This window comes from Miniopterus schreibersii (genome assembly GCF_964146895.1).
Source record: "Miniopterus schreibersii genome assembly, chromosome: 2".
NCBI lineage: Eukaryota > Metazoa > Chordata > Mammalia > Chiroptera > Miniopteridae > Miniopterus > Miniopterus schreibersii.
The window spans coordinates 127,568,865-127,593,485 of NC_138102.1; the positions used below are offsets into that span (position 1 = coordinate 127,568,865).

At 38.0% G+C, this 24,621-nt stretch overlaps 1 protein-coding gene across 2 annotated transcripts in view; it reads left to right on the forward strand.

The window, feature by feature from the left end:
• PTPRB (protein tyrosine phosphatase receptor type B) overlaps positions 1–24,621 on the forward strand; it is a 100,300-nt gene that overhangs the window by 35,600 nt on the left and 40,079 nt on the right. For both annotated transcript variants that reach the window (XM_081127889.1, XM_081127890.1), the window contains 10 exons: positions 133–408; positions 1,331–1,588; positions 3,158–3,421; positions 5,112–5,381; positions 8,389–8,649; positions 13,483–13,749; positions 16,133–16,396; positions 20,297–20,560; positions 21,105–21,368; positions 22,739–23,002. In XM_081127889.1, coding sequence (XP_080984015.1) covers positions 133–408; positions 1,331–1,588; positions 3,158–3,421; positions 5,112–5,381; positions 8,389–8,649; positions 13,483–13,749; positions 16,133–16,396; positions 20,297–20,560; positions 21,105–21,368; positions 22,739–23,002 — 2,652 coding nt within the window. The remainder of the gene's footprint in view (positions 1–132; positions 409–1,330; positions 1,589–3,157; positions 3,422–5,111; positions 5,382–8,388; positions 8,650–13,482; positions 13,750–16,132; positions 16,397–20,296; positions 20,561–21,104; positions 21,369–22,738; positions 23,003–24,621) is intronic.

Sequence of the window (24,621 nt, forward strand, 5' to 3'; positions counted from 1 at the left end):
GTAAAATACCAATTTGTTCATGGGCAGCAGATGCTTAAACTTTTTGAGAAAAATAATCTGGATTACAGCAAGGTGAGCATGTCTTGCAGAAGTCTTCAAGCCACGTTCCCTTTCTTGCTTTTTGCCTTGCAGATCCTTTGCCTCCTGCTAGGTTTGAGGTCAGTAAAGAGAAGACTTCTTCAACCAGCCTGCATGTTTGGTGGACTCCTTCTTCTGGAAAAGTCAGCTGGTATGAGGTGCAGTTATTTGATGATAACAAAAAGATACAGGGGGCCCAGATTCAAGAAAGTACTTCATGGAATGAATATGCATTTTTTAACCTTACTGCTGGTAATAAATACAGCATTGCCATCACAGCTGTTTCTGGAAGTAAACGTTCCTCTACAATTCATATCAATGGATCAACAGGTAAGACCTGTTTACAGGTAGTTGGGTATTTAATAGTTTATGCTCCTTTTGAAATTAAATTCAAGAAATGGAAGTAAGAATTCCACCAGATCAAAAATGATAGATAGATAGATAGATAGATAGATGATAGATAGATAGATAGATAGATAGATAGATAGATAGACAGACAGACAGACACATACATACTCACTACATACATAAATGTTGTGTGATACAGTGGAAAACTGGACTGAAAACAAGGAGGTGTGGCCGTGTCGCTAGCTTGCTGGGTTATTTTGAACATACCATGGAACTTCTCTGGGACTAGAGTTTTCTACAAATTAAGTAAATGTTTCCTAATGGCCCTTCTAACTCGAATCTTAGGCAACTGCATTTTCTAAGTTTATGCCATAAAACTAATTTTAAACTTGTGTTTTCCTCCTTTGTATATTCTTCTCATAACATCAAGTCATGATGTTTCCTAAAGATTCCCATGTTTGGAACAGGTTTTGCCTGCACCCAGACACCCTAATATCAATGACACATCACCACCTCCTTCCATAGAGGACCGTCTTTCTTATAATTCACTCCCCTCATTTCTCTCCTGCTTTGTTGCTCTCTTTCCATTTGTCCTCTCCTGTAGTTCTTTTTTTCTTTTCCCTTTACTGCTCTGCCACATCATACTTCATTGGCCAAAACTGCCTAATCCCTGTTAAGTGGGGAGACAGACAGGTAGGCTATGCTGTAGCTTTAGGCTTTGGACTTTGAAAAGAGCATTAATCCAAGTTCTGGTGAAATTTCAGAAGTGCTGTTTTCATTAGTTATCACCCAAGTTAGATGCATAGAAAAGCATAAATGATTGTGCAAGTTTGAACTAAATATGTCTATGTTTTCTACACGGAAGTTATGAATGACACTTTAAAAATGCATTTTATCCCATTAGTGCCATCCCCGGTGAAAGATATTGGTATTTCAGCGAAAACGAATTCTCTCCTGATTTCCTGGTCCCATGGCTCTGGGAATGTGGAAAGATACCAGCTGATGCTAATGGATAAAGGGGTCCTAGTTCATGACACTGTCGTGGACAAATATACTACTTCTTACACTTTTCACGGACTGACGCCAGGCCACCCCTATAACCTCACCATTGTAACCGAGGCTGCAGGGCTGCAGAACAGCAGGTGGAAACCAGCCAGGACAAGTAAGTGCCCTAGCTAGCTGGACAAGAAATCAAGGAAATGTTTAATTAACGAGGCTTATTAATTATTTGAATAATGATAACATAGAACAAGTTGAAATCCATACGTTACAGAAGGCCCTTCATATGTATCCATTTTTCTACTTAGAAAAAGACGGGATCCTTTTGTTCTTGGCAATATTCTGAAGTGGCAAAGTTAATTACTGATAGAGTCTCAGCTTCTCATTCCCGTGTGCCGGTCCCCTTCTCTTAAACGGGATTCCACTGCCCTTGTGCTGTCACTCACCATGAACAGGACACTGCTCTCGGTGCTATGCGAAGATCTACTCTTGTGAAACAGCCATTTCCCCAAAGCCCCATCGAACAAAATGTGTCCTGAGACCCAGAACTTCAGGGCCTGTCCTCACAGCCTAATATAGCCTGATAAACCAATCTGTGCTGTTTTGATAATTCAGATACACACTAATTCATTCACTCACTGTTTATTGGGTATAAACTATATGTTAGGCATTGAGGATATAACAACACCCAAGAGAGACAAAGTCTTTGCCCTCGTGGAACTTACATTTTAGTAGATTCTAATGCTTTTGGTGGATCTAATGTGTTAACAAATCCCCTCTCTTGGAAAATTATCTAATTTTAGCAGAAACTCTGAAATATGTAGTACTTTAAAAATTACTGTAGTGATGAGAATTTCTGAAACTTTAGGAGGCTTGTGGGAATGATACTTAGGATACCTACACATTTACATACACCTTTCACTTCCCATCTCAAAGATGTATAGACATTTCCAACAAAAATGTACCGTATATCTTAAAAATTATTTGTGTATCTCAAGAACACATACTTCTTCTAACTGGCCTATGGGAAATCAGTGTGCTATGCCCACTTTTAATGAAGTGTTGCTTATTATGCCATTAGTGAGGCCCAAAATTACAGCATGAGCAAGAAGTAGAAAATAGTCACCAAAATATCTCTCCTTTGTGATCATTTTCTACTGATGAAATAATGACATGACTCTTTTTGTTTTGAGGAGGAACAAGATAAAATTTTAATTTCAGGATTAGCGAGTCGTTAACACAAAACTTAAGCTTTAATTTTATCTTATCATGCTTTAAAATGAAAAATAAAGTCTTTTTAGCACACAATATTTTGCAATAGCCAATCAGTTGGCCAATCTATTATGTACTTGCTGTTATTAGATACATAAAGAGGGGAAGAAATTAGACAGATGACAGACTTGCTGGAACATTTCACTTGCAGAATTTTGACCAAGCCCTCATTTGCCAATAGGACCCCTAGGCTCAGTGAGATGGGCAGAGCTGCCCAGGGTTGCAGACCAGCTTGACTCAGTCTGAGCCAGAGTTCAAGTTCCTACAGCCACATTTGTGCTCTTTCCACTAGCCAGATAACCTCTCTTCAGGTTTGCAATATTATTTTTGCCTCATGAAGTTGTCATTTTCTTCTGTGCAGGGAGTGTGGCTTGTCAGGATTAAAATTCAGGTCAAAATCTGGCCACAAGACTGGTAAGATATCCCAAGTTAAAGTCTCTCTTCCTTTCTTCCTGATTAGCCCCCATGGAAGTCTCAAATCTGAAGGTGACAAATGATGGCACTTTGACCTTTCTAAAAGTCAAGTGGCAAAGACCTCCTGGAAATGTGGACTTCTACAACATTACCCTGTCTTACCAAGGGACTGTCAAAGAATCCAGAATATTAGCACCCCAGGTTACAGAAACCCAATTTAAAGGCTTAACCCCTGGACGACTTTATCAAGTTACCATCAGCTGTGTCTCTGGTGAATTGTCTGCTCAGAAGATTGCAGTGGGCAGGACAGGTAAGTATGGACTCCAGAATATTCCTTGGTTGACCAAATCAGTCTCTGAGCCATCTTAGAAGAAGACAAAATAAGTTAGAAGGGAAACACATTTCCCAACCTGAAAAATATGGTCTGCATGACTGAGGGTGTCTGTGGGCCAGGGCACCACATACAAAGTAAAGCAGAGCGTTAAATGCATTTATCTGAGTTATTGAAGCAAATGTGTTTGGATTGATTCCTGCTTAATTTACATAACTGGCTCTGTCCTGTGCTATTTCACATCACACCACTTAAGTAGCAAAAATGCATTAGCATTGATACTAATAAATGAAATATTTCTGATCAGCTCTTATAATAAGGGCTCGTTAGCACTTAACTATGTTTTTTACTAAATTATTTTATTAATTAAGTCATTTATCTAGTGCCTTCTATGTGTAAATTATTGTAGTGTGAGCTTTTGGATTTGTTAAAATGGCAGGGTTCAACCAACTACACCCTTCAGCCAAATACAGCCTGTGACCTGTTTTTGTATAGCCCCACGCTAAGAGTGGTTGTTATATTTCCTAAGGGTTTAAAAAAACAGAAAAATATGAGACAAAGACCATAATGGTCCGCAAAGCCTGAAATATTTACTTGCTGACCTTTGCTTTAAGGAAGTTATGTTTTAATCACACAAATATAGAACATACACACACAAAATAAAAATACTACAGTACATTTTAGTAATGGTAATTGTATTGATATTCCCATGTATTAGGCACTGACTAAGTACTTTACAGTATCTTTTAATTTTGTTTGCACAACAAAACCAGGAGAAAGATCCTATTACTATCGCTGTTTTACTGATAAATAACTTGTTGACAGTTATCCAGCCAGTAAATAGTGTGGCTGGAGCTGAAATCAGGCTGTCTGATTCACGAGTCCATCCTCTGTGCTATTAGAGATCCCAAGTAAGAGTCATATGGTCAGAAAGATAAGAGAACAGCACTTCTTTCAGAAAACCAATAAAGACTTCTTGAAGAGAAAAGAGGGAAGGGGGTTTGAGGTGGAAGGAATGACATAAGCAAAGGCAGAAGAGCTCAGGAGACTTACAGGCCTGCAGAGCAAGCACCTGGAGGCCAGCACTGGGGAGAGTGGGAAAGGAGGGAGGGCGGCTGCGGGTGTCATCAGAGGTAAGACTGGAAGGATACGGGAGCTTGTTGTGGAGAACTACAAATGCCACACCAAAGACTTGATGATTTATTCTGTAGTTAATAGAGAAACCTTGAGTGTTTTCGAACTATGTTGCAAGATTAGTCCTTTCAATTGGAAAAGAAAAAGGAATGTTTTATGACCACAACATGCAGTCTCTTCCAAAAAATGCCACATCTATCAATGTCACCGTTGTTAGATGCAACATCAATATTGTCTTTAGAGCTGGTGTGAAACCAGTAAATCACAGCACTCAAATCACTAGGTTATTAATTAACAACGTTACAGAAGATCACATTACCGATATATGACTAAGGTGAATTGGGCATATGTTTCTTGATTGTCAAATGTTTCCAAAGTGAGGAAAGAACACTCATTTGCAATCCGTGAATATCAGGTGGGGATAGAAATGTTTTGAATTGCAGACACTAGGTCTCTTATCTACTGTTGCCCATGAAGAGTGAATGAGTATTTTTGGTTTCTAGTATCTCCTTTTTGATGACATTTCACCATTTAGTTCCAGAGAAAGTTGGGAATCTGGAGGCCAACAGCAATGGCTCGCTGAGGTCCCTCGTGGTGAGCTGGTCGCCCCCTGCTGGAGACTGGGAGCAGTACCGTATACTGCTCTTCAATGATTCTTCCCTGCTGCTCAACATCACTGTGGGAAAGGAGGAAACGCACTATGTCATAGATGACGTGGGACTCATACCGGGAAGACAGTACGAGGTAGAAATCATTGTGGAGAGTGGAAATCTAAAGAACTCTAAGCGCTGCCAAGGCAGGACAGGTAAGCTAACTATCAACGTGTTAATGACTGATGGAATCTTCATTTGGTCCCTTTACCAAGTAACCCAGGTAACTGTCGATGCCGTTTTCTGAATTTTAGATATTATATACTTGCAGACTGAAACATGGCTAGTATGTTAAATTTCGTCAAATAAGAACATTAGAAATCACTTCCACTAGGAACACCATTATTTTATACAGTCATGAGCCACATAACGACATTTTGGGCAATGGAGGAGAGCATATGTGGCAGTGGTCTCATAAGCTTGTAATGGAGCTAAAAATTCCTATGACCTAGCGATGTCATAGACGTCGTAACATCATAGCTCAATGCATTACTCACGTGTTTGTGGTGATGCTGGTGTAAATAAACCTGCTCTGCTAATCATGTAAAAATATAGTATATACAGTTATATGCGGTATATACTGTTTGGTAATAATGAAAGACTATGTTATTGATTTGCATATTTACTATACTATGCATTTATCATTATTTTAGAGTGTACTCTTTCTACTTATTAAAAAAAGTTCGTTGTAAAACAGTATGTCGTGTTACACCAGAAGCAGCCTCAAACATCTCACCTGCTGCATCATTTGTTTTGTGCTTAATTTAATCTCATGTTGTTTTGTTCATCCTGACTCCTAAGTGTATGAAATCCACTGCTCATGTTGCCACTAAGAGGCCACTTTGAGAGATTGCCCTGGAAATGAGATTAAAAGTGATTAGGGACTGCAGAAGTGGAAACTCAGTGATGATTATTGCTCACCAGTCAGCATGTTCCTCCACTATAGCTAAGATCTTGAGGAACAAGAACAAGGTTGTGGAAGCTGTTAAAAGATCTGCTTCACTGAAGGAAACAAGATGAACAAAAATTTGAGAAGAGCCTATATCAGACATGGAATTAACTTCTAATGACCTGGATTGAAGACCAGACACAAAACCTCTCTCAGCACCAGGATGCTCACAGCCAAAGCAAAACATTTGTTTGTGATGTTGGAAAAAAAGACTGGACCTGACTATAATGATGAATTTACTGCCAGCTCTGGGTGGTTTATACGATTCAAGAATTGTTATTCATTACATCATGTGAACGTGGGTAGTGAGTCTTCGAGTGCTGATGCGAAGGTAGAAGAATCTTTGGAATAAGCTAATTGTGGAGGAAAATCACTTGCCATACCAAATAGTCAATACAAATGAAACCTTCCTATTTTGGAAACAGATGCCTAAAAGGACTTTCATCCATATAAGGAGGCCAAGTCAAAGCCAGGTTTAAAGGCTTTTAAGGACTGTTATTCTTCCTTGGGGACAATGTGGCAGGCTACAAATTGACACCTTTTGTGATCTGACACAGTGAGAAGCAGAGGGCCTTCAAGCGTCTCAGTGAGCACACACTGACAATGTACATCAGGAGCAACAAGAAGTCATGGGTGACCCCGCGACTCTTCCAGGATGCCCTCCTGAATTGGTGTGTTTAAAGAATAACATACCTTTCAAGCTTTTGCTTATTGTTGATAATGCTCCTGGACATCCTCCTTTGATCTGTGATCTTCATCTCAATATCAAAGTGGTGTTTCTCCGTCCCAACACCACCTCTTTGATCCAACCAATGGATCAAGGAGTTGGAGCTTTTAAGGCCCTGGGGAGGATTTTTGCCCAGGCTATTGCTGTAGCTGAGGAAGACACTTAGAAAACACTGATGCAATTCTGGAAGGATTACAACATCTATGACTTCATCAAGCACCTTGCTTCGGCTTGGTGTGATATCACCAAGGAGTGTATGAATGGCATCCTGAAGAAGACAAGAAGTTTGTCCATGACCTCAGAGCACTTGCTTAAGGATGAAGAGTGTGCAAAAATCAACAAAGCTGTGTTTGAGATGGCAAACAACTTTAACCTGGGTGTTGATGAGGATGGCACTGAGCTCCTAGAGGTGCTTCCTGAGGAATTGACTAATGAGGAATTATTGGAACTAGAACCAGGAACACATAGATGATGAAGAGGCAAGAAAAAAGGAAACTGCAGGAGAAGAAAAAGAACCCCCAAGAAAATTCACAGTGAAGGTTTTTAGCAGAATCTTTGCTGACCTCAACAAGCTCCTTAAAAAGTTTGAAAATATGGACCCAACATCAAAAGGTTTTCATTAATAGGGAGGAATGTTCATGGTACATTATCTGTTTGCAAGCAAATTTGTGATGAAAAGAAATAAACCAAGCAAATCAGCATGTACATATTGATGAAAAGAGGGAAACTTCTTCAGTTATCCCTCATGCCAGGTCCTTCAGGAGGTATTCTAGAAGAAGGCATTGCTATCACAGGAGATGACAGACAATGTCTTGGATGCAAAATTCACAGTATACTTTTGCACAATTGATTCTTCCATAATTTTGTTTCCCTCTTGTTTTATGGATCAACATTTTACTCTTAACAATGTCTCCTAGAAGTTTTAATAATACATCCTTTTCAAGAAATGGAAGAAATGTTAATTCTTTGGATAACAGGAGCCTTTAATCAGATACTGTTGTTAGTTACCAGCTATACTATTATTACTCTCCTTTTCAGGGACACATCAGTGTTCCCTCCTTAGAAATGAAGGAAAAAATCACTTTGTCTTTCTAAGCTATGGAGGCAACAAATACTCCTAACTCTTCCCAAAGTCCTCAAACACAGATCTTTCTCTGTGGTTTTGTGGATGACAAGATCGAATTAAATATTTTCATATCATAGAGTTCATATGAAGACATAAGCACTCATAAAGTATCATGTGGCCAAAAATAAAAGACCAGTAAAGTATTTTTTCCATAGTATTATTTTGAATCCTTATTTCTGCTTATGTTATATAAGTAAATATTTTGTAATGAGCTTTTACTTTTTCTTAATGTTCATAAGCATTCAGAAAAGAAATGCTGAATTGGAATACTCCTGTGGATGGAAGAGAACAGCTCTCTAAAGAATACATGAGTGTTTCTGAGTCAGTCAGTGACCCAAGTCTCCACTGCTTTTTCCTCAGTCCCCCTGGCTGTCCTCCAGCTTCGTGTCAAACATGCCAATGAAACCTCACTGGGCATCATGTGGCAGACCCCTGTTGCAGAATGGGAGAAATACACCATTTCACTAGCAGACAGAGACCTCTTGCTCATCCACAAGTCACTCCCCAAAGATGCCAAAGAGTTCACTTTTACTGACCTGGTGCCTGGACGAAAATACATAGCTACTGTGACCAGTATTAGTGGACACTTAAAAAATTCATCTTCAACAAAAGGAAGAACAGGTAATATTCTTTATAAACTTTAGGTTTTAAAAGTATCCTGTCTGCAGAATTGTTTAGCACTCAACTTATAAATGTTCACTAAATTCCAATTATTTACTGGGCATTGATTTATGGATCCTTTAGTTGTTTGGTTTTTATTTTTACTAATTTCAGCCCTGTCTTTAATAGTTCCGTGTTTTGTTTTACTTTGAGTTTATTTTGCTAAAATTAAAACAGAGCAGTAAACAACCTTTCCAAGGAGTTTTGCTGCAAAGGAGAGCAGAGAAATAGGGCAGCATCTGAAAGAGAAAGTATGTTTGGAAGGAGGATTATTTTTAATGATAGAAAAAAATAACAACACATTTTATGCTGATGGGAATGTTTTAGAAGAAAAAGGAGTGGTGATGCTATACAGAGAGAGGGAAGAATTGCTGATATTGGTCTATGAATAAGCAAGAAGTATTGGGATCTAGAGCGCAAATGAAAGAATTGGCTTTGGAAAGAAGCATGAGTAGTATAACTCTAGAATTAGCTGGGAGAAAGAGTGCAGATACAGCAAATAGATAGATGTAGTGGTAGGCAGTAATCTTTTGATAACTCTCATTTTCTAAGTGAAATAGGAAGCAAGGTCATCATCAAAGGCTCCCCTTTCTAATTTATGTATTATTGTTGTCCTGTATTTTATTTCTCTTTTCTTTTTTAACACCACAAAAATATAATTATTGTTTTATACAGTTAATGTATCCTTGGATTGGCCCACCAATTTACTACTTTTTTACCTCATCTTTTCTTTCCATATCTCAGACATTCCATCTTGTTTTATGTTTCTTCGTCTTAGAGAACATTCTTCAAATTTCTGTACTGAGATGTTTAGGGACAAACTCTCTGCACTTTTGTTTTTCTGGGTATATAGCTCTCAACCTTGAAAGACATTTTCCCTGGGTTATAATTTTGTTGAAAGTTATTTTCTCTCAGCACATTGATGATATTCGAATCCTTCTGGAATTTATTGTTGATGTTGAAAAGTCAGCTGTCGATCTAATTTTTATTTCTCTATGAGTAATCTGTTTCCTATGATTGCTTTTAAGATCTACTCTTTGCCTTTGGCGTTCTGCTGTTTGATCTGAGTACAGACTTCTTTTTGTTTATCCTGCTTGAGATTATTGGGATTTCTGTATTTGCAGATTAGTATCTTTCATCAATCCTGAAAATTCTCATCCATTAACACTCTAATATTGCCTCTTGCCTCTTTTCCATTCCCTCTCTGTTCTCCTACTGGTATTCTAGAATATTATATATATAATATTTTTCACATACTTGCTCTCTGAGCTATAGTCTGGATAATTTCCTCAGTTCTTTGTTTTAGTTCATTAATTCTTTCTTTGGTTCTGTCTAAACTCTTTTTAAATTTGCCTATTGAGCTTTAATAATTGGTATATTTTTCACTTTTAAACATTCTCTTTGATTCCCTTTAGTCATATTTCCATTCTCTTCCTTTATTGTCATAAGCATATTAACAGTTTTTATTTTACATTTTATATCTGATAATTATCTGAAGTCTTCAGAAGTGCAATTCTGTTGCCTATTGAGTTTGTTTCCTTTTGCTCATGGTGCTTTATTTCCTTAAATGTTTGTGATTTGTTTTACTGTAAACTCATATACCTTGGGATATTCTGTGGGAATTCTTTGAGGCCTTGTTTGAAAGTGGGTTTCAAAGGGAACTTGCTTTTCATTTGATTCTTTTAGATACACAGGGCTACTATCAACCCAGACCTATTTTAATCTAAATTGTCACCTTGAGGTTTTTTCATCATCCATGTTTTTTTTGTTTTTTGTTTTTTTTAAAACGTATCTTTATTAATTTCAGAGAGAGGAAAGGAGGGGGAGAGAGAGAGATAGAAACATCAATGATGAGAGAGTCATTGATCGGCTGCCTAGCCCGCAAACCAGGCATGTGCCCTGACCAGGAATCGAACCCCGATCTCCTGGATCCTAGGTCGATGCTCAACCTCTGAGCCACGCCCGGCCGGGCCATCATCCATGTTTTATGAATTTGAGTTGCAAATTCACTGAAGCTGTCTTGAGGTTATGAATTCTCAGTGGAAATTTTTTCTTTTCCACCCACTGTTAAGGAGGTTGGGGCGATGTGGGGAGTAAAAAGAGAATACTTATTTCACTTACGCTTAGAACGTTTCAGGATTCCAATGTTATGCAGGGCTACTTATGAGGCTCCTCAGCTTAGGAAAGTCCTACACTTTTCCTCCTATTTCGTATATCCTACAAAGCTATAAAATCAAAACTTAAATGTATGTTTAAAAGATGCCTTCAGGATGAAAGTCTGCTTCAGTTATCCAGTTACCTATCATTTACTTTTAGGTCTCTGAGAATTCCTTGCCTTCTTGACAACTCATTTATGCATTTACATTGATATGTTTTATTCAATACATGTAGTTGTGTTGATTGGGGGGATTTTTGTGGTATGTAGTCCACTATCCTGCCAGAAATGGAAATACAAAACATTATTTTAGACTTAAGATCATTTTCATTATTCCCACCACTTACAATGCTGGGTCATATGGTAAGTGTATGTTTAACTTTGTAAGAACCTACCAAACTGTTTTCCAATGTGGCTGTAAAATTTTACATCCCCACCAACAATATATGAGATTTCCAGTTCCTTCATATCCTCAGCAGCACTTGGTATTGCAAGTTTTTTTGTTTTTTAATTTTAGCCATTCTAATAAGTTTGTAGTGGTATCTCATATTTTTAATTTGCCTTTCCCTAATGACTGATGGTTTTGAGCATCTTTTCATGTGCCTATTTGCCATCCATTTATCTTCTTGGGGAAGAAGATATTTTCAAATGTTTTGCCCATGTTTGTTTCTTATTGAATTTTGAGAATTCTTTATTCCTACATATATAAGTCCTTGGTCAGAAATGTGTGTTGAAATGTTCTCTCCCAGTCTGTGGTTTGTCTTTTCATTAATTTATTAGTGTATTTTGCCAAACATACATTTTTAATTTTGATGTCCAATCTATCAATTTTTTTCATGGATCATGTTTTTGGTATCCTATCTAAGAAATTTTTTTAAGATAAGGTCACAAAGATTTTCTCTCAAAGTTTTTATAGTTTTAAGTTTTAAATTTAAGTGTGTAATTTCTTTTGAGTTAAGTTTTGTGTGTGTGTGAGATATGGGTCAAGGTTTAATTCTTTGTGTATGGACATCTAATAATTCTAGCCCTATTTGTTAAAAGACTATCCTTTCCCTACTTAATTGCCCTTGAATCTCTGTAAAAAATCAATTGACTATATATGTGTTGGTTTATTTCTGGACTCTCAGTTCTGTCCTATTAATCTATGTGCCTGTCCTTTTGCCAGTATTACACTGTCTTCACTACTGTTGCTTTCTAGTAAGTCTTGAAATTAGATCATGTTAGTCCTCCATTCTTGTTCTTCTTTTTCAAAATTGTTTTGACATATTAATTCCTTTGCTTTACACATGAAATTTAGAATTAAAATTCAATCTTCTGATCATGTATAGCAGTATTTTTTCCAGCTTTGTTGAGAAATAATTGGCATATAATACTATAAGTTTAAGGCATATAGTGTGATGTATTTATTTACATATATTATGAAGTGATTATCACAATAGGTTCAGCCAACATCCATCTTCTATATAGGTACAATAAAATGAAAAATGAAAAAATATATTTTCCTTGTGGTGAAACCTCATAACATTTACTCTCAACAGATTTCCTGTGCATTATATAGCAGTGTTTGCTATAGTCATAATGTTGAACATTGCTTCCCTAGTACATATTTATCTTATAACTGGAAATTTGTACCTTTTGACCATCTTTGTCCAAAATAATACTGCTTAATGAATATGTTTGTATCTGAATCCAAAAGTCAACCAATTCCTAGAAGAGGTGTGCCAAGGTGGGTCCCTTTGATTATTATAATGCAGGGAAAAGGCACAGAGATGTATGTTAATCAAGTGCCAACTTCAAGATTTGTGTAAAAGATTTGTCAATGGATAGATTAAAAATCACAGTAGTTACTAATTAGGAAAAAGGCTCAGGCTCATGGGTTAGAAAGATCAGGCTTTGAACCCCAAGTTAACTATTTGTTAGCACTGTAATATAGACTGTTACTTGTATTTTATGATCTTTGGTTTTCTCCTCAGTAAAGGGAATAAGAAAATGAACTTTATAGAGTTTTGAATGAGTATCAAATAATATAACCTCTATAATGCATAGAGCCTATAACTGGCATAAAATAGGCACTCAGTAGTTACTATTATTATTATTATATGATATAACTTCTATTATTGTAACATTTTCACATATAATAATAACAGTCCTCTTGAGAATGTGCCAGTAAAGAATTAACCAGTTTTCTAGACTACAACCTAATCATCAGGTTGAAGGGATTTCCCAATACCAGCCATGACAACCATCAGCTCAGGTAGATGATGTGGCTTTGAGTTCTCATTGGGTAAGGACAGATAAAATGACATTAAGCAAGCAATCTTCAAAAATAACTGCCTTTCATTACTGAAAGTTTTCAATCAAAACTGTTTAATAGGCATGCCTCATCTCATCCTTGGATCCCAGATAATTTTGATTTCCCATATAGATAGCTTTTTCATAATAGTAGAGTCTCTGTGGGGGAGTAGTTTGCCATATGCCACAGGAAATAGAGCTGAGAGTTTATAGGAAATATATATATGTGTGTGTGTGTATATATATATAGCATCTTCAAGACTGTCTCCATTTTTTACTTATTTCTATTATACTTCCTTAGGGTGACTAAGTGTCATCTGTTTTTTCTTCTGTCTACTGTGTTTCAGTGCCTGCCCAAGTGACTGGTTTGCATGTGGCCAACCAAGGGACAACCAGCAGCCTGTTTACTAACTGGACCCAGGCAGTGGGAGACATAGAGTTCTACCAAGTCTTACTCATCCATGAAAATGTAGTCATCAAAAATGAAAGTGTCTCCAGTGAGACCAGCACATACAGCTTCCACTCCCTCAAATCAGGCAGTCTCTACTCTGTGGTGGTAACAACAGTAAGCGGAGGGATCTCCTCCCGACAAGTGGTGGTGGAAGGAAGGACAGGTAAGAAGAGTACATGGGACCTCCAGAGTTCTGTTTTTAAGACATTCTATAAATAGGTTAATCTCTGATCTTCCCAAAAGCCAAATTCCAGTACCTTCCAGAAGGCACATGTTGTTCTCCCAAGAATGGAAATTGAGGGGTAGGGGTGGGGGTGGGGGTGGAGGTGAGAATAGGAGACAATGAATTCTGAATTTTCTAAAATCTCCAATAAGTGTGACAGAACTCTTAGAAAAACCTTTGTGATGACATGATAGTCATTTGATGCCATATCTCATCCATTATACATGATGAATTGATACTGACAATTATATGAAAATATTTAGCTTAAGTTAATCAACTAATAACGAAAACAGTAGTGCAGCTTGCATATACTATAGGATTTTATTCTGATAGTCACTACGGGTGGTACTATTTAAGTGCACTTATTTCTGATACATGATACAACTATTACTCAATACCACAATGATTAATTTGCAAACTAGTGCTATCCAGGTTGCCCTTTAAAGGCATCCACATCTTTTCCATTTTGTATAGTTGGCAAATCGTAGGCTCTCAGTGAATGTCATGGCACTAAAACTCAATTAAAATAAGCCAATGATCATTGTTGACATCAGAAAGGCCATTCTTGCCACAGCGCTCCAGACTTGTTGCTTCCAGGCTAGGATTTTATGTTAATGTTTTTGCCACTAGAGGGCAGGGAATGCTTTGCAAAGAGAAAAAAACACACCTCTAGTTGTGTCCGTTATTAGACTCCCCAGGAGTAAATAACCTCATGACAAGAAGATCAAAGCAATCAACCAGTCTAAGCTTTTTGGAAAAACTATTGCATTCTTTACCATTTCCCTCAAAATCTTTATTGATGAGTTTGGTTCAAACCCATTCATTTGAAATGTTTGCTTCCTTTCCTACATAGGGAACTTCCTGGCACATTTACATAAAAATGCCTCCTCTTAAAATACTTTATGAACAGCCACACCATAAAAATGCAGTAGGGGCACCCTTGTGTTTATGAGGCATCCAAAAAGCCTCCTTGCATTTTTTATTTGGTTCACCTTCTGATGTGAGATCACTCAGCCTCCAGAGCATTTTCTTGACCTCTTAGGTAATGAGATTTGATCTCCCGGGTCCACACTGCTTTTGCTGATCACGATAAATGACTCAAACTTTTGATTGTGCTTTTCTTTTAAAAATGTAATATGTGAAACCATAAAAATCCTAGAAGAAAACATAGACAGCAAAATCTCAGACATGTCTATAGCAGTATGTTTGCCGATACATCTCCTAGGGCAAGAGAAACAAAGGAGAAAATAAACAAATGGGACTGCATCAAAATAAAAAGCTTCTGCACAGCAAAAGAAACCATCAGCAAAACAAAGAGAGCCCACTGTATGGGAGAACATATTTGCCAATAACACATCTGATAAAGGGTTAATATCCAAAATATATAAGGAACTCACACAACTTAACAAAAGGAAGACAATCCAATTAAAAAATGGGCAAAAGACTTAAATATATACTTTTCCAAAGAAGACAAACAGATGACCAAGAGACGTATGAAAAAATGCTTAAATCACTAATCATCAGAGAGATGCAAATTAAAACCACAATGAGGTATCACTTCACACCTGTCAGAATGACAAATCCATCAACAAATCAACAAATGACAGGTGCTGGCGAGGGTGTGGAGAAAGGGGAGCCCTGGTACACTGCTGGTGGGAATGCAGACTGGGGCAGCCACGGTGGAAAGCAGTATGGAGATTCCTCAAAAAATTAAATATGGAGCTGCCTTTTGACCCAATGATCTCACTTCTGGGAACCAGAAACATGAATCAGAAAGAACCCCTATGTTCATAGCAGCGCAATTTACAATAGCCAACACCTGGAAACAGCCCAAGTGCCCATCAGGAGATGAGTGGATAAAAGAACTGTGGGACATTTACATGATGGAATACTGTGCAGCTGTAAAAAAGAAGGATCTCTTACCCTTTGGGACAGCATGGAGGGACCTGGAGAGTATTATGCTAAGTGATATAAGCCAGTCAGAGAAAGACAAGTATAACATGATCTCACTCATTTGTGGAATATAATGAATAAAATAAACTGATGAACAAAAATAGATCCAGAGACATAGAAGCATGGAACAGACTGATGAATCTCAGAAGGAAGGCAGGGGTGGGGGAGTGGGTGGGAAGAGATTAATCAAGGAACTGATGCATAAATGCATAACCCATGGACACAGACAATAGTGTAGAGTAGGCCTGGGGGTAGAGCAGATGGGGTGGAGGGTGTCAATGGGGGGGGAAGGGAGATATCTGTAATACTTTCAACAATAAAGATACATTTAAAAATAATAATAAATATTCTCCCCTTTTTAAAATCCTAGTCCCCTCCAGTGTGAGTGGAGTAACAGTGAACAATTCTGGCCGCAGTGACTACCTCCGAGTATCTTGGCTGCCAGCTCCTGGAGATGTGGACCACTATGTAGTGACACTGTCTCATGACGGCAAGGTGGTTCAGTCCCTCGTTATCGCCAAGTCCGTCAGCGAGTGCTCCTTCAGCTCCCTCACCCCAGGCCGCCTCTATGATGTGACCATAACTACAAAGAGTGGCAAGTATGAAAACCATGCCTTCAGCCAAGATCGGACAGGTAAGTCTGTAAGGAGGCACAGGCGCTGTAAGAGCCAGCTTACTATGTGGCTCAGACAGCTTAGATCTGCAATATTTCTGTAATGCTAAAGTAAAGGCCACTGAGATCACAAAAATTGTTACAGAGTCTTCATATTTTCACCCAAGAAACCCCTTATGTGAGCAAATGTTACCTTCCGAGTAAGTGGAACACCACTTTCATGGCTAGAATTTGTATTGTCTTCAAACATAGTAACAAGTATTTCTGTGTAGGGTGTACTTTTTGGTTGCTGGACGCTGGCTTTATGAATGTTAACTACCTTAACCCTTAAAAACTCCTTATTGACATAGTTATTACTATTCCCATTTTATAGATCAGGAAACCAAGGTTCAAGGTTAAGTAACTTGCCCACTGTTTAACCTGTTGAACAGCCAGCGCATTTCAAGTCCTAGGCTTATACCCGGAGCCCACTAAGTTCTTCATCCTAAATCCTTTCCAAAATGTCTGTTGGTCAAGACCACTCTTGATTTTTTTTCTCACAAGGTGAAAATGTAAACTTTTATAGTTCGGGCACCAGGAACAAAATCTTAGCAAAGGAAATGAATGCCAAGTCTCTGCTGTGCTAAAAAGAGCTAAATTTAGACAGCCTGAATTTCCCCAATTTCCTTTTTTTTTTTTTTTTTTTTTCAGAATAGTTTATTGATTTTCAGAGATAGAGGAGGGAGAAGGAGGAAGAGAGAGAAACATCGATGAGAGAGTGAAACATTGATGGGCTGCCTCCTGCATGCTCCCTACCAGGGATGGAGCCTGCAACCCAGGCATGTGCCCTGACCGGGAATTGAACCAGCAACCTTTTGGTGCATGGGATGTTGCCCAACCAACTGAGTCACACTGGCCAGGGCCCCAATATATTTTTGCTTCTTGGGGTTTACATCTGAGATTTCTGCTTAAGGTTAACATTAATATTTTGTCATCTTTCCCACTGAGCTGTGGCTTGTCATTTACATTTTAAAATGTCAGTTTTTCTATGAGGGTCTGGAACAAGTAACATCATATTACCTTGCACAGGGTCTGAACCTAGTAGGCACGCAATAAATGTTTGATGAATCAAAAATCACTTAGATTAGAGGTTTTCACCTGGTGCTCCTTGGATAGACTTTGGGAATGTAGTAACCCTGAAAATTGTCTCTGAAGTTGTTGGGGATAGGGCAGATGTGCACATTTGGGGGCAGGACAGAAGGAGTGCATGGTTTCCATCAAATTCTCATAGTTTCTGTGACCTCAAAAAGGTTTAAGAACCACTGATTTACATTGTTACATCACGCTAGCATTGAAAGTGTTCATAGAATAGTCTAATCCCATCTCATTTGGAGATAAAGTCCCAGAGAGAAACTGGCTTCTCCTTGGTCACATGGCTGACCAGTAGGCAAGTTCAACCTGCCTCCAGCGCTATTTCCATTACATCTTGCTGTCCTTGAAAACATGAGTCAGGGATATAGAGATATTCTTTCCCCTGAAATGATTTAAAGCCTAAATATACTTATAATCGCAATAATGACTGAAATCTGAAAAGCTGATTTCCATTTACAAAGCAGCTTTAAGTCAGTGTCTTATGTTGATCAACTTAGAGCCTAAAAAGCACCAAAAATTAAAAGTTATGTAACCAACTACTCCTTGCTTCCCCTCAGTGTCAACTCCTGAATGTTTCCCATGCATATGTCCTTCATATTGCAAGACCTTTTGCTAAGATTGTTTTTAAATGCAAGAACAGTGATTCTTTTTTCAAAGCACCCTTTTGACTCCTCAGCAGCGTGAACTTAGATTTGGTGCATAACTGATCAAGGCAAACCATCACCCCTGACAAATCAGTTTAACTGGAGAGTCATGTCTGGGTTACTGTCTTGTTGATTTTGGCTGATTGTCTCAATGCTTTTTTCCTTTTCTAATGTTCTTGTTCTGCATTTCGGGCAAAAATATCAGTATTTCTAATTCTGTATCACATCATCTCAACATGCAGCAAGGCAAGTCTCACAAATTACCTCCACTTCCACCTGGAGAGCGCCTTGTTGACTAGCGCGGTATTCAGCCTGGTGTTTCTTCCTATAATAGTGTCTTTGCCTTCAGTAAACCACTTGGATCATTGACCTTTCTTAGCCCATGCATACAGCGTCACTTCAGAATTTATTCTCCTTAACTCTGGGATCACTAAATTCTAGCAACACTGTGATTGGTTCCAGGTAAATATCTTGAAAAGAAGCATGCCTGCCCTTGCTCCATATCTGTGGTGGGATTTATTCCAGTACAAACACTAACCAGTACACATAAGCCAACAAAGGATAGTAGTGCAACTTGTAGGTGTGAGAAACATCATGAAAAAATGTAGCTTAGGTGCCAAAATATTGACATTTCTGGGTTATTTCATGCTTTGGAGGCAAGTGGAAGAGAAGACTTGGACACAGCCTGGTCATGTGGCCAAAACAGAAATCCCTGATTTGCCAAACACCACCAGAGGCCATACAGACCTGGAAGATGTGCTAGTGTTGGGATACAAGTTTAGTACCCTAGATCTGAGGTCATATCTCTTTCCAATGTTCCTTCTCATATATTTATAATGTCCAGTTATAGCCAAATAGTAATGGATCTATGGCTTACTGTTGAATTAAAATACAGCCCCAAATATAAATTAGAATATCCTTAATACTATGTTCTAAATACAGAATTGCCTTAGTTTAAAGTGTTTCTGTTAACAAGTATTGATTGATTGATCAATTGAGGGGGAAAAAACCCCACAGGTACACAGAATTGTTTGTTTGTTTATATATTTATGGGGGGGCATCTCAGGTGCACAAAATGGGATTAATCATAATTCTTGGTTCTGAAAACCACGCATCAGTGGTTACTTTTATTTATTTTTAGGCATTTAATTTAATTTAATTTAATTTAGACAATAATTTTTAATAATTTAATATGTACCTGAGAAACCACTATCCAAAATAAAAACTAGGAACTTGATAATAATCTATATCAAATCATGTGGTTCCCACCTCACTAACCCATCCCAAGGTAAACATTAACTTGACTCCAGTTTTCATCTCTCTTCTGTACTTTCTATCTTGCATATTTTATTATTTCTTGTCCTAAAATTATGGGTTTTTAAATTTTTATTTTAACATTACAAAAGTATCTCTTATGAAGTATATAATCTTTTGGGATTTAGATTTTTTCACTTAATAGTATATTGATAAGAGTCACCCACATTTTGTGTTTTAATATTAAGAAAGAGCAAGAAATCCATATTTTTGTGTTTTGAGTTAAGAAGAAAGTACTTATGACTGCTATATATCAGTTCATTCATCTAATCTCCTGTGAATGGGATTCTCTTTCACACTTACTTTTATCAGGTTTTGAAATTTTGCCAATCAAGTGTATGTAAATTATATTTTGCCATGTCCCTGACTTGCATTTCCTTGATCACCAATGATGTTGGACATCTCTTCATGTATTAATTACCAATATGTGTTTCCTCTTCTTCCACTTTTCTTTTGGATTGTTTATACTCTTCTCCATGACTTTTTATCATGTCTTGAATCAGCAAGGTATGCTGAAGTTTCTAATATCATCGCCATCATTCATATTAATCATCAGTTATCACGTTTAATGTTCCATTTTGTACATGACATTTTGTGTAAGCTAACAACAAGATTAGAATTAATTCATCAGGTTCTGTTTAAAAATTCACTTAATCACTCCAACTAGTATAACAATCTTTCCCTTCCAGAAACTTGTGATCTAAAGGTCTGATTTTTCCTTAAAATTCACACAATAAAAATCTCACTTTCTCTTATGGTCCTGGGTTGTCATCTGTGATCAATTGCTGACAAGAATCATTAATCTTTAGCTGTTCTGTGTTCTCTTTTTCAGTGCCTGACAAGGTCCAGGGAGTCAGTATTAGCAACTCGGCCAGAAGTGACTATTTAAAGGTATCCTGGGTTCATGCCACTGGAGACTTCGATCGCTATGAAGTCACCATTAAAAACAAACACAACTTCATTCAAATGAAAAGCATTCCCAAGTCTGAAAATGAGTGTATATTTGTTAAGCTAGTCCCTGGACGGTTGTACAGTGTCACTGTTAGTACAAAAAGTGGACAGTATGAAGCCAGCGAACAAGGGAATGGGAGAACAAGTAAGTGGAAGGATTGCAGAATTTGATGGTCATTTGGAACTTGAAGGTCATCGAGTAAATAATTTATCTGAACCTTGAATTTTCTCTACTTAGTTATCAGTAAATGACATTCCCAGTAAGTCTCACTCGGAGCTAACATCATTTAGCCAAACCATGGCCTATAATTACAGAATATTTATTGAGAGATAAAAGCAAGCATACTTGGCAAGCAAGAAGGCCAAATGTCCCATTTTTCTTCCCTGTCCTCCTGCATTGTGACATTTAAAGTTCTGGACTTTTTGTTTTATCTTATGATTGAGATCATAACTCATTTTACAATTAGATTCTACTAACATTTAGCATATAAGATTTATGTCAGCAAAAAACCCTACAATCTTAACAGTTGCTTTCAATTTTCCTTGTTTAATTATGCATGAAATAATTCAAGTGGTGTATGTGGAGCAGGGAGATGTTTGCCAGTTCCTTGAATGGGACTCATAAATTATTTTGTGGGTAAACTCTGATCAGTCACTTTCCTGAAGTGTCTTCTAATACCCCTCCCTAGTCCCAGAGCCCGTTAAGGATCTAACGTTGTGGAATAGGAGCACCGAAGACCTTCACGTGACTTGGTCACGAGCTGGTGGGGATGTCGACCAGTATGAGATTCAGCTGCTCTTCAATGACGTGAAAGTACTACCTCCGCTACACCTTGTAAATACTGCGACGGAGTATCGATTCGCCTCCTTGATACCAGGGCACCGGTATAAAATCCTCGTGTTGACGATCAGTGGAGACGTGCAGCAGTCGGCCTTCATTGAGGGCTTCACCGGTAATTGGAAATACAGATCTTGGGCCTGACTAGTTAGAGCAGTGTACAGTTGGCCCTTGAACAACACAGGTTTGAACTGCTTGGGTCACTTATATGCAGATTTTTTTCAATATTATATTGGAAAACTTTTTGGTTTTCTTACTACCAATCCTATCGGTTATACTAGGCTACCACAAAACAACCATATTTCTGCTTCTTCATTACCAATGCAGGAATCATTACACCTGTAAATATGAACTTTTTCACATTATTTTTTTAATCTTTGATGTTATACATAGTAGTATGTATAACATCTACAGGGTTTTGTGTCATATAAGACAATATATGTAGGTGCTGACCGACAATTCAGCTTATAAACAGATGACATAAACTTATGGTATTGATAAATACAGTGCAGTACTGTGAAAATATTTTCTTTTCCTTATGATTTTAACATTTTTCTCTCTAGTTGTAATAGTATAGTATATAATATATATAACATACAAAATATGAGTTAATCAACTGTTTATGTTATTGGTAAGGCTTCCTGTCAATAGTATGCTACTAGCAGTTAAGCTTTGGGGGGAGTCAAAAGTGCACACTTTCAGCTGCACGGGGGAGGGGGAGGGTCAGTGCCCCTAACCACTGCCTTGTTCAAGGGTCACCTGTATGTAGCAGGTTGGGTAGCCAGGCATTTTGGTTGGGGGCTTGGAGGTGTAAAAGGGAAATGGCAAGAGGGGAGAAAGTTGTCTTGATGATGAAAATGATGTTGTCCAACTTGGATGAACAAAAGTAAAGTTTGATGTACGAGAAGAAAAACAAAAGCTTTACTGAGAAATACTATTGAATTGATGTGAGTAGCTGGCGCTTGTGAGGCATACAGATTAAGTATAAATATCTCTGTTGGTGGGTATCACTTCTTTGGAACTATTAGTAGTGTTGTTATAATAGTTAATGTTTATGAACCAGACCCCCAGCAGAGCACTTTACATGTACATTCTGTTCAATCCTCACAACTCTGTGGGCTGGTTGCTGTTAATCATGACCATTTTTCTGATGAGGAAACAAACTTACGGAGGTTAAGTAACTTGCCTATAGTCCTACAGCTGGTAAATGAGAACTCCAAGACTTGGATCACAGCCATCTAACTAGCCCCTCGCTCTACTACTGGCTTTGTCTGCTCTTACTCACTGGCCCTGATGTCCCTCTGAACTTCCCCCATTAACCTTAGTTCAGGCAGAAGAGTCAGAGAAAGATGGTAAATTGATACCAATTTTTTCTATGCCTTTGCTTTCAGTAGACACCAGAACATAAGAAGCACAGAAACTTTGGTTGAAATTTCCACAGTCCATTCTCTAAGTGATAACTTTTAAATTTATTTTCTCTTTTAGTTCCTAGTGCTGTCAGAAATGTTCATGTCTCTCCCAATGGAGCAACAGATAGCCTGACGGTGACCTGGACCCCTGGCAGGGGAGATGTTGATTCCTACACAGTGTCGGCATTCAGGCAGAATCAAAAGGTTGAATCTCAGACTATCCCCAAGCACGTGTCTGGGCACACGTTCCACAGACTGGAGGCCGGGGAGGAGTACCAGATCGTGATCGCCTCGGTCAGCGGGTCCCTGAGGAACCAGACAGACGTGCTCGGGCGGACGAGTGAGCATCGGCCTGGAGGAGGGCTGGATTGTTTTCCATAATGGGACGATGAATGTGCTTAGCTAGTCACAAGTCACAAATATCCAAATTCAAAGTCACCTAAATTTGTACAACTCAGTGTGGTTTCAAGAGCCTTTCTCTTTTTTTTTTTTTTTTGCATTTTTCTTTCTTAACAGAGACTTTCAAAACAAATGAAATGTAATTAAGAACTGAATCATTTGAATAAATTTTTAAACTTGTTAAAGGATTTAAAACTTTAACAAGCAGGCTTCTATATGCATTTTTCAAAATTTCACCCCTTTCTCAAAATTCTTTTTTAAGGACAAAAAAATACCTATGCCATCTACTTCACTTGTGATAGCTAAAGAACAAATGATGAATGAATAATGTATCTGTTTATTTATATTGCTATCATTATTAATATACTACTTTCAAAACAAAAATAATCTACAAGCACTTGCTCCATGCCAGGCATTTAAAATGATCGCTAGTCACACTACATGGCAGAGGATCATTATCTCCACCTTACAGATGAGGGAAGTAAGGCTCAGAAGGCTTATGAAACATTATCTAGGATACATGCAATAAGATCTAGAGCTATAATTCAAATCTAGACCTGTCTGGCTCCAAGCCTCATGCTCTCTCTACTGTGACACAATACTTCTTAGATGTCTTCCTTTCTCATTAGCATCTATTTAGTTGCGGGGTCTGGGCCCTACTATGTCAACCACTATGTTAGAAAATGGGAGTTCAGTAACAAGGTAATGCCCCCTGACCTCAAGAAACTTATAATCTAGTGAAAGAGACAGAGAAGTCAAAAGACAATTATAGTACAACATAGTAAATGCTAAAATAAAAATGATTATGGGGTACTATAATAGCAAACAGAAAGAATAAGGGAAGGCTTCCAGGAGGAAGTACTAGTTAAACAGACACTAAGAAGTCATCCTAATGATGAATATGTTGACTTGGTTTCAGCAGAAAAAGAAAAAGCCTTGGGGTGAAAGCTTGGCACATTGAGGACCCACACACTAGTACCCACATTCTAGTATGCTAGAATAAAGAATGTGAGCCACGGGCCTTGTATGCCTTGTTAAGGTGTTTAGAATTATGGAGAGCCACTGAAGGGTAATCAGCATGGGTGTTCTATGAGAATATGCCAGATACAACGTGTAGTTTGAAACTGAGAGGTAAGGAATCAAGGGGACTGGTCAAGAGACTTGCAATAATGTATGAGAGAGATAATATTGTCTTAAGGTAGTGGTAGGAGAAAAGGAGAGATGTGGAGAGATCCAAGAGAAAGATTTAGGAGACAGAAATTATAAGATTTGTGATTAAATATATGTAGAAAGGTAAGAGTGACAACCCAAGTTTTTGACTTGGACCAAGAGATAGAAACAAAGGATAGTAAGGAAATTGTCGGAGGGAGATGAGGAGTCCAATTTGACCATCTTGAGAGTTGAACATCTGTGGAACATCTAGAGAGAGATATCACCTGCAAAAAATAGAAGACATCTGAACTGAAAGTTCAAATTTGGGAGACATCACCGTATGGGTAATAATTCAAACCATGGGAGTGGATGAGGTCTCCCAAGGAGATTATGTAGAATGAGAAAAAA